At 45.0% G+C, this 11,648-nt stretch overlaps 1 protein-coding gene across 1 annotated transcript in view; it reads left to right on the top strand.

Annotated features, from left to right (window-relative positions):
- The window catches only part of megf11 (multiple EGF-like-domains 11), a gene marked incomplete at its 5' end in the record, with an annotated part of 215,223 nt that overhangs the window by 200,290 nt on the left and 3,285 nt on the right, over positions 1 to 11,648 (top strand). The window contains 3 exons of the mRNA XM_084334568.1: positions 700 to 866; positions 973 to 1,036; positions 2,506 to 2,544. Of these exons, the coding sequence (XP_084190694.1) occupies positions 700 to 866; positions 973 to 1,036; positions 2,506 to 2,544 (270 nt within the window). The remainder of the gene's footprint in view (positions 1 to 699; positions 867 to 972; positions 1,037 to 2,505; positions 2,545 to 11,648) is intronic.

Here is an 11,648-nt window from a genome sequence, read left to right as displayed (position 1 = left end):
TCAGAGTGTGTCTCTTGTTTGAACAGAGTGTGTCTCTTGTTTGAACCTCAGAGTGTCTCTTGTTTGAACAGAGTGTGTCTCTTGTTTGAACCTCACTTGTTTGAACAGAGTGTGCCTCTTGTTTGAACCTCACTTGTTTGAACAGAGTGTGCCTCTTGTTTGTCTCAGAGTGTGTCTCTTGTTTGTCTCAGTGTGTCTCTTGTTTGAACCTCAGAGTGTCTCTTGTTTGTCTCAGAGTGTGTCTCATGTTTGAACCTCAGAGTGTCTCTTGTTTGTCTCAGTGTGTCTCTTGTTTGTCTCAGAGTGTGTCTCATGTTTGTCTCAGAGTGTGTCTCTTGTTTGAACCTCAGAGTGTGTCTCTTGTTTGTCTCAGAGTGTGTCTCTTGTTTGAACCTCAGAGTGTGTCTCTTGTTTGAACCTCAGAGTGTCTCTTGTTTGTCTCAGAGTGTGTCTCTTGTTTGAACCTCAGAGTGTCTCTTGTTTGTCTCAGAGTGTGTCTCTTGTTTGAACCTCAGAGTGTGTCTCATGTTTGTCTCAGAGTGTGTCTCTTGTTTGTCTCAGAGTGTCTCTTGTTTGAACCTCAGAGTGTGTCTCTTGTTTGTCTCAGAGTGTGTCTCTTGTTTGTCTCAGAGTGTGTCTCTTGTTTGTCTCAGAGTGTGTCTCTTGTTTGTCTCAGAGTGTGTCTCTTGTTTGTCTCAGAGTGTGGCAGCACGGTGGCCATCAGGCCCAGCACCATCGAGGTCCCTCAGACCCAGAGCAGCAGCAGCAGTGGCCAGTGTTTCTCCAACCCCAGCTACCACACCGTGGCTCAGTGTAACGTGGCCTCCACCGTGCCCAGCAGCCTGGACGGCACTCTGACACTCAAAGTAGGAGTTTCCCACGCACTCGCTCCATAATCTTAATATAGGTGTCATAGAAGCAGCTTTGAATTATGCATTGGTTCAATGTTCCTCTCTCTCCATTTTCCCCCAGTCAAGTACCCTGAAAAGCAGAAATGGTTCGGAGTGGAGGGCCTACTGCAACCTCAATGACCTCGGTCAGTCTTCCTCACCTCTCCCGCTCACTCCTCTTCTTCAAACATCACATGTCCAATCCAGGCTCAGACTGGCCATCGGGAGCACCAGGAGTTGCATGACCCCCCCCCCCCCCCCCCAAAAGATCTACCTCTCAGCAGACCCAGACTGGCCAATGGACTGGTGGCCTGACCTCCGCTTAAAAAGTGGCCTGACTGGGGCTATACTTCCTGCTATATTTCCCGGCCTGAATGATTTTCCCAGTCTGGCCCTGGTCCAATTGAATCCCCCCATATACATTCATAGAACAGCCTCTTATCTATTGAGGGTATGAATCGTCTACTATTCCTTTAACCTTCAGAGGTGGTTTGTTGCTTGAGTGTTCAGCTGAGCGTTAGTCTGTAATTTTCGATGTGTGTGTGTGGGTGGAGTTGGGTCATAGCGAGCTCATTACTGCACTGTGTCACATTCCTTCATCCTGACAGTATCAAAAGCACAATCATTTTTCATATCAGTTCACAACCTTTTCTATCGCGGTAAAACAAATGTATTCCAAATCTCTATCTACTGTAGGTTTGTGAGCATAGCAGACCAAAGTCGTGGAGACGTTAAACAATGGTTAGTGTGGAAAACTAGTGCGTTGATATACTGATAACAGTCCTGCTGCTCAGGGGCATGCATGTCAACGACCAGATTCATATCACAGGCTGGAATTCCAGGGCAAAGCTTTGTTTGTACTTGTTTGAATTTCAAAGTCAAAGTTACTGCCGTCGTCTTGACAGTTTTCTCAATTGTATTAAAAAGCACAGTTAAAGGGGAACGTCCCCCTCAATATTTACAGTACGTAATGTTATTCCTTTGCACAGTTCGGTCAGTATCTTTGAATATGCACCACTCTCACCCTAAAGAGAAATCACAGAGAGAACCCTCCGATCTGTGAGGTTCCCAAATAATATGGAGCAGCCCCCGATTTGACATCTGGGTGACATCACATGTGACATTTGGTTTCTGATTTTAGGAGAGAGTAGTGCACGTTCACAAATCTCAGCTGATCTGTTCTGGGGCACAGAGAGCACATTATGTCAATTCTTGAAATGGGTGACATTCCCCTTAAATTTAATTACTTTTAAAAGTCAGTCAAACAGCACTTTCCACACAGTCTGGTGTTTCACAGCGTGTTTGGTGGATGTTGTATAGGTTCAACACCAGGCCAGATTTCTTTCAGTGATATGCTCTTGTTCAGTGACGATCATACTGTATAATGACTGCAGTGGGTTATTATGTAAGCGTGTTCCCCACCGTGACAGAGCCGTCACAGGCAGTCAATAAAAGATCTGAAGACTCGGAGGCTCCACACATGATCACACTCTGAAGTCTTAAGGAAGAAACAACGCATTGTACTCATAAAAGAGATTTCCTATCAGTGTGGGAAAACAAATCGATGTAAACGGGAATTGTGATGTGTGACCGTAATACTTTACCTTCATTACAGATGCTCAGCAGGGCGACACACAGAGAGGATCCAGAAAAGGTAAATGGCTTACAGACAGCAGTGTGTGTGTGTGTGTGTGTGTGTGTGTGTGTGTGTGTGTGTGTGTGTGTGTGTGTGTGTGTGTGTGTGTGTGTGTGTGTGTGTGTGTGTGTGTGTGTGTGTGTGTGTGTGTGTGTGTGTGTGTGTGTGTGTGTGTGTGTGCCTGTGTGCGTGCGTGCCTGTGTGCAACATCATGTGTTGTTTGAAGGTTTTGTCTTATCATGCTGATAATTAATTTCTACACATTCATACAGCCTTCTGCAGATAGATAATATATAATATAATAGACATCCAGAACTGCAGATGTACAGTGTGCAGAGCATATGCTCTTATCGATCACAGCTGAGACATTGGAGTATGTTCCAAACCCCATATGAAAATGAGCTATCGTAAAACCTGTAGTATTCCTGTGTTTTTTTTCCATACACACTATAGATTTACCACAGAAACACTGTAGTGATTCACCATAGTAATTCTGTAGTGGAATGTTACAGAAATGTATGGTAAATCACTATAGCATTCTTGTGCATAAATGCTATGTTTCTATATCCGATTCATTATAGTATTCCTATAGTAATTGGAGCATGTGAAAAAATTAAATACAGGAATACTATCATTTTAACTATAGTTATTTTTCATATGGGTCCTACTACAGTACAGTCACAACCATGTATGTACTTAATTGTAGTCCTCGCACGTCGGCTTACTAGACCAATGTCAACCAATGCATTGTGTAGCTTGTGTTTTTTGCACAATAAAACAAAATATTTCGGCGTGCAACAGTGTGTGTGTAGGTGAAGGTGTAGATATTTGCATGTGCATGTGTCATAGCCATCTGTGTGTGTGTGTGTATGCATGTCTGTGTCCCTGTTATGTCTTACTGCCATACTTACTTAATCCTTCTATATACCTACTTATACACCTGCATATAACCCATAATTCTGTGATAACATGTACAATTGTTACGACCCTGGCTCATGGGTACGCAACCTATGTGTAATCAACACCAAAACCCTGTGCTCTAACTCAAAAATGCTACTAAACCAAGGAACTACTAATATAACTATAAGCTAATGTACTGGTAACCCAACGGACAAGGACTGTAAGAACATGACAGCTCTTTCACTAGGCACAGACCGTGCATGTGTGTTTCTGGGTCTGCCTTTGAAGCTCCCCAGCAGGTAACCAATCAGCACTAATTGGCTAATTGGCAGCCCTCACCTGCCTGCCCTGGTGACACAGGAGTGACCAGGCCTCTAGTACATAACACCTTCCCCACCAAACTGGTTGCCCAAGAGGCAACCACTACACAACAACCCATAAACAAAACAAAAACAACTGTGACCCCTTAGTTGTCAGGGCCTCTACCACAACAGCGATAACGGGTACCACAAACACCGGTACTACGATCGTGAGAGGGCGTCTGCTAGCACGTTGTCCCTCCCACGAATGTGGCGAATATCCAAGTTATACGCCTGGAGGAACAAACTCCATCGCATCAAACGATGATTCGAATTCACCATGCTGCGAAGAAAAACCAAAGGGTTATGGTCTGTATACACAACAAGGGGTAAACTGGAGGATCCCACGTAAACATCAAAATGGTTCAAGGCAAGAACCAAAGCGAGCGCCTCCTTCTCTATAGTAGAGTAGTGCAGTTGATGCCTGTCAAACTTTTTAGAAAAGTAGCACACTGGGTGCTCCACCTCTAATGCATCCTCTTGCAGGAGGACGGCTCCAGCACCGAGGTCACTAGCATCCACTGCCAACTTGAATGGCAGTTGAAAATCGGGAGCTGACAGAACGGGAGCGCTAATCAGAATACCCTTGATGCTCTCAAAAGACTGTTGACAAGTCTCAGTCCACACGAAAGGTACCTTAGGACTGAGCAGATTGGTCAAAGGGGCAACAACAGAAGCAAAGTTCCTACAGAAACTCCTATAGTACCCTGCCATACCTAGGAAGCGCTTTAACTCCCGCCTGGTGATGGGAGCAGGGAAGCCCACTATAGCCTCCACCTTAGCTGTAATGGGGCACACATGCCCACGTCCAACCACCTTACCCAGGTAGGTAACCGTGGCCTGTCCAAATTCACATTTCGCAAGGTTAACTGTCAAGTTAGCATCACCCAACCGCTTGAACACTTCGGCCAGATGCTCCACATGTTGTGACCAAGAGGAACTGTGGATAACCAGGTCATCCAGATATGCCTCACAGAACGCTACCCCGCCCAGGACCTTGTTCACTAGCCGCTGAAACGTCGCTGGGGCATTTCGCATGCCAAAGGCCATCACTGTATACTGGCAGAAACTCTCTGGTGTGACAAAAGCGGATATCTCACGTGCTCGCGGAGTAAGCGGAACCTGCCAGTATCCCTTTAGCAAATCCAATTTACTTACAAAGGCTGCTGAACCCACCCGATCGATACAGTCGTCCATCCGAGGCAGAGGGTACGAGTCCGGCTTGATTACTGCATTAACTTTACGGAAATCAGTACAGAACCGATGAGTGCAGTCTGGCTTATCAACAAGCAGGCAGGGGGAGCTCCACGCACTAGAACTGGGCTCCGCAATGCCATGTCTCACCATATAGTCTACTTCCTTACTCAAGATCCTTCGTTTTTCCGGATTCACCCTATAGGCATGTTGCTTAATTGGCCCTGCACTACCAACATCAATGTCATGCTCGAGTACATTAGTACGACTAGGGACATCAGAAAACAAACGTGTATGCTGTCTAAGTAGGCGCACCACATCCGTACGCTCAGGAAGTGGTAAGTACGACAGGTGTGAGTCCAAGTCACCTAGTATCTGGGTGTTTGGCAACCGGCCCTGAGAAATCTCCTTCGACACAGAACAGTCGGCTACAATAGGAGATGCAGAAACTGTTAGAACAGCCACAGGCTTGACCCCTGACTGGTCAATCTGAGCCCTATCATTGTACGCCTTCAACATATTGACGTGACATAATCTACTCTTGCGCCTGCGGTCGGGAGTTTTAATCAAGTAGTCGACCTCACCAACTTTGCGCTCAATGGAGTATGGCCCACTGTATTTAGCCTGTAATGCAGACCCAAGAATAGGCGAGAGAACCAACACCTTGTCTCCCGGTGAGAACACCCTATGTCGGGCCCGCCTATCATACCACACCTTCATTTTTCCTTGGGCTACCTTTAGGTTCTCTTTCGCTAGTTCACATGCTCTACTAAGCTTAAGCCTGAAGTCACACACATAGTCCAACAAATTAGTAGAGGAAGGAGTCTGGTCAGCCAACCACTTTTCCTTCAGCAGTTTCAAAGGACCCCTCACTGTGTGGCCGAACACCAGCTCAGCCGGGCTGAATCCAAGAGACTCCTGGGTTACCTCCCTAGCAGCAAACAGAAGCAAAGGAATTCCATCATCCCACTCTTTGTCGAACTCCGTACAATATGCCCGCAGCATTGTTTTGATAGTCTGGTGAAATCTCTCCAGCGCCCCCTGGGACTCTGGATGATAGGCAGAGGAAGGGCAATGCTGGATAGACAACTGCTGGAGGACCTGAGCAAAGAGACGGGACATGAAGTTAGACCCTTGATCTGATTGAATGACCTTTGGTAGACCAAAAGTCGAAAAAAACCTAACCAGAGCTTTGGATATAGCTGGGGCTGTGATCTTGCGTAAAGGAATGGCTTCAGGAAAACGGGTCGCTGCACACATAATAGTCAAAAGGTACTGGTTCCCTGTCTTAGTTCGAGGGAGGGGACCAACACAGTCAATGAGGATCCGCTCAAAAGGTTCCCCAACGGCAGGGATAGGCTGCAGAGGAGCCTGAGGGATCTTCTGGTTTGGTTTACCAACCACCTGACACACATGGCACGAGCGACAATATTGTGCCACATCTGACTTCAAACCAGGCCAACAAAAATGTCTCAGCACCCGGTCATAAGTCTTCCTGACCCCCATGTGACCAGCAAGATCATGATCATGTGCTAGATGCAGTATATCAGGACGATACACGGCTGGAACAACAATCTGAAACACACTGCCCCAGTCATCCAGACTGGACAGGTTAGGTGGTGTCCACTTTCTCATGAGCACGTCATTGCTAACAAAGTATCCTTGAGACGTATCTACCATTTCATCCTCTAAAACCGCCTCTTCAAAGAGGGACGACAAGGAGACATCCTTGTTTTGCTCTAGTACCAACTGCTCATGAGACGGAATCACCTTACCAAACCCCTCATCAGGGCCACTTTTCAACTCAACAAAGAACGTGTCACTAAGTGTCATATCACCATCTAAGTTAACAACCTCATGGGTGTCACATTTGACCTTTGACATTGCGCGTGTTACCGCACACACAGGAAACACTCCTGGATGCTTCTGTGCGAGCTCATCAGGAACCTCAGAAACTACAGGGACGGGAATTACAACTGGAGTAGCCAGCACTTTGCCACCGGCCAAATCGTTCCCTAGAATGAAGGACACCCCCTTTATGGGAATGTGAGAACACACTCCTACGACAACATTGCCTGATACTAAGGGAGAGTTTAGCGAGACCTCATGCAAAGGAGTATTCACAAAGCCTCCTCCAAAGCCCTGAACAATGGCACCGGAATGCAATGAAGAATCTTCCGAAAATGGCAAAATCCCATCCAGAATGAGAGACTGGAAAGCTCCTGTATCTCTCCATATTGTAATAGCCTGCCTTGATCCTAATTCACCAACCAGTGAAACAAATCCATCCATCCTAAATGTTGAGGAGCCCTCTAGCTCCCTGTCTGCACCTTTGATACTTCGCACCCCACCCTCTAATGTCGGCATAGGTGTCCTGTCTATGATTTCTACCAGAGCCACCGTTTTTACATTTTTCTGCTTAAGCACAGGGCATCCAGCAACGATATGACCAGGCTCCTTACAGTAAAAACAGATAACCCCCTCTGGGAATGCACTAGCAGAGCCACCTTGCCTAGGAGTCGAAGTAAACCGACCAGCAGACACGGGTGCCGGGAACCGGCTCCCCTGAGAAGGACGCCTACTACCCCTGGACTCCACATGGCCCTCCTCTACAAAGACAGATTTGTGTGTTAACACAAACTCATCAGCCAAGACAGCAGCGTCGGCTATCTTCGATACCTTATGCTCATTTAGATGTGTGGAAACGTTATCAGGAACACACCTCTTAAATTCCTCTAGGAGAACCAACTGTCTGAGCTGCTCCCTTGACTCTGCTTTTTGCGAGGTGCACCACCGGTCAAACAGGTTCTCCTTCTCTTTTCCAAATTCAACATAAGACTGCCCCTCCTGCCTACGATAACCTCTAAAACGCTGACGATAGGCCTCGGGGACCAACTCATAAGCCCTCAATATGGAAGCTTTAACCAGCTCATAATCAGCGCTTTGTTCAAGGGACAGAGCAGTGTAGGCTTCTTGTGCCCTACCAACCAAAACACATTGCAGCAGCAGTGTCCAGGCGGTATCAGGCCACTTCAATGTGGTTGCCACCCGTTCAAAAAGGGGAAAATATCTTTCCACGTCTTTCTCAAAGAATGGTGGCACCATCCTAATATTCCTGCCTACATCAAACCCGGAACGTGACTCTGGATGCAGAGAACCCGCCTGCAAGGCAGCATGCTTAAATGCAAGCTCCTTCATTGCACGATCGTGCTCTCTCTCCTCTCTCCTCTCCTCTTGTTGTAGCTGTTTTTCCTTAAGCTCCCGCTCTCTCTCATCTCTCCTCTCCTCTTGTTGTAGCTGTTTTTCCTTAAACTCACGCTCTTGTTGTAGCTGCTTTTCCCTAAATGCCAACTCCCTAGGCCCCCAATCAATGGCAACACCTTCCGCCACGCCAGAGAGTTGTGGAGACACCTCAGACAAAAGAAGCTCATCCACCGTTGCCACAATCACCTGCTCCTCAATGAGTATAGCCCTCAAAGTCCCCAAGGCAGTCGTTTTCAACCGCTTCTCACTGGCAGTAAGCTCCACATTGTAGTGCACAGCAAGCTTCAGAAGCTGCTCTTTGGAAAACCTTCCCAACATCTCGTCAGAGGGGTTCTCAACAAAATCCTTAATGGTAGCCATCGTTACTGTACCAGTCACCACAAGCTACTCACTTTACCCTACAGTCACTAAGAACCACTAACAAACCACGAAGAACCACCAAAGAACCACTGAAAAACCACTAAAGAACCACTGAAGAACCACGAAGAACCACTGAAGAACCATGAAGAATGCTAATGCCAATAATAACAACCATAAAGGGACGCGGTGGAAATGTGAGCTCTACGGAGCGCACCTTTCCAGGTTGCACAAACAAACAAAAAAAAATTAAAAAAAACACACCCTAAATAGACGTGTCATACACGCAGGGTGTTAGGTGCTACCAGGTATGCTCACCAAACACTTAAACAAACAAAATAAATCCAACAAAATATTCCAAACAGGTGCGCCTTCTAACCTGATGTGACCACATATGCTTCTACGTCTAAACTGCAGAAAACCCCGGCCTACCACATGTCTACCCTAAGAAACACTAAATCAAGCCCTACCACACTACCTGTGTTTCCTGGCCGCCCTAACCTACCTACCCTTAAACTAATGCCCTGTAGACCTAACTTTCTTCAACCACACCTGCTACCAGTCAAAGATCATATACAATCATTTCATTGACCGCCCCAGGAGTACGCGGTGCACCGGACGCTAACCAACAACCAGAAAATAATATCCCTATCTACATGTGGTGCCTACTAAACTATATATTTTAACAGCATAAGTAGTCACATCAAATTACAAACAAATACGGCATACTCACCTGTTTGATGAAAATGGCTCAGCCCCCACGTTACACCATGTGTAACGAACACCACCCAAACCATAATATGATGACACCCCGTGCAACACAAAAAAAAAATCACCAAACAAAGTGCTAGGGGTAAAAGATCCCGGACGAGCGCCCAATTGTTACGACCCTGGCTCATGGGTACGCAACCTATGTGTAATCAACACCAAAACCCTGTGCTCTAACTCAAAAATGCTACTAAACCAAGGAACTACTAATATAACTATAAGCTAATGTACTGGTAACCCAACGGACAAGGACTGTAAGAACCTGACAGCTCTTTCACTAGGCACAGACCGTGCATGTGTGTTTCTGGGTCTGCCTTTGAAGCTCCCCAGCAGGTAACCAATCAGCACTAATTGGCTAATTGGCAGCCCTCACCTGCCTGCCCTGGTGACACAGGAGTGACCAGGCCTCTAGTACATAACAACAATAATGCTGTATATATATTTATACTGTTACATTTGCACTCTGGTTGGATGCCAAATTTATTTTTGTTGTACTGTACTTGTGCTACTCTAATCTAATCTAATATACAAAGCATATACCACTGAAAGGGTTCTATGCATTGGGCCACTATACCTCAGTATAGGGGCGTGGCATTATCACTGCTAGGGTAAGGAGATCGATTCTCACGGGGGGCCATCCGTACTATAAATGTATACACTCAGTACTGAAAGGGACTTTGTATAAAAACCAAATTGCAATATATTACGTAACATCCCTGTGTGGATCAGTCCGTATATATTGAACTGTGAGAGTACGGCACCAACACTGTTAGCATTGGTGGATCGATCCCCAGTGGGGCCTCCTGCACTGAAAATGTATGTCGTCGTGATGGCGCTGAAGGGTACTTTGGATAAAAGTGTCCTCCAAATGGTATATATTATGAAATATATCCCTCTGCGTGGAGCAGTCAATATATATTTCCTCGGTCGGCTTCTACAGCCAACTGTCTCAAAAGATTTCCTTCACTGCCCCAGCGTCTCATAATCATGAGATTATGCACTCTTATGTGAAAACTCTCCCCATAAACGCCTCACTTATGAAACTGTACATAGGAATGAGCCAATGAGGAAACCTTTGTACGTCTAAAAATATTCAGATTTATAAAAACGTGCGTACACCTACATATACACAAATACTTGTTATAAATCCTACATATACACAAATACTCTTTATAAATCCTACATATACACAAATACTCTTTATAAATCCTACATATACACAAATACTCTTTATAAATCCATTCTACTTGAAATTGTGTGGCATATGACATGACAATTAACCATAAATGTCTGTTGAAACGCTCCATATCCACCTGTTTTGCATCTGATATCAGACATTAGTCATTCACTCTTGATGAGAAAATGACAAATGAAAACAGTAGTAGGCCTATTAGCGGAGTAAACCTTCCTTCACAAACTGTGAAGTTGATTAAATAGGATATAATTTTGAAGAAGGCTTGTCAGCATCAACCTACTAAAATAATTGATAAGAAGCCGTAGTGGCAGTAAACCTCTGAATCGATGTCATCATCAATAAGCAGAAAAGTGTTTTGATCTCAACTCCATATCCTCATTAAAGTAGGCATACTGTTTCCAACAGCACTAAAGCAGTCATTACACACAGATCAAAATTATCTTTAATTACAGCAACGCAAGTATTTCCATGCGTGCTGCGCTTGAATGATTATAAGGAAACAGGTCAGAAACGTAATCTCTTATTCAGGTTTATCTCTTAAATGAAATGTTAATTTAAAAGCCACATCCAACATCATGCTTTATTGTGACAGGTCTATTTGTACTCTTGGAAACATAGACCGTACAGTAGGGTAATTAGAAACGCATTATTTGCAATATTTTTTATTAGTTCATTATATCCTGACAGTCATTAATGCACACATCATCATTAAGAGCCAGAACATCCACTTCAATTCACTTTCTCACCAAACTCTGCAACTGTCTTCCAGCAGTTCTAAATGTGTGCATCATTACACACAAACCATAATAATGATTATACAGTAGTTGCAATTAGTTTAAGGAATAGCTATTAAAAGCAAGGGACATGCAAGGGAGTGCATGCAAGAACATCACAGTTGTATTAAATAAAATCTCTCAGGCTCTATACAGATTATATGACAGTCAGGTTAAAAAGCACCAGACTAAGACTTGTCCCTCTCAGTTGTATTCCTTACTGGTTGGTTTCTATTTTTGATTTAAAATTGATATCAAACATCAAGATGCTTCCTATAGACCACTGCAACACTTCCGGTATTCTTCATGAGA

Source organism: Notolepis coatsorum (assembly GCF_963971535.1).
Source record: "Notolepis coatsorum genome assembly, chromosome: 18".
Classification (NCBI taxonomy): Eukaryota; Metazoa; Chordata; class Actinopteri; order Aulopiformes; family Paralepididae; genus Notolepis; species Notolepis coatsorum.
Note: the sequence above shows the minus strand (reverse complement) of the source record. Positions and strands in the feature narration are given on the sequence as shown.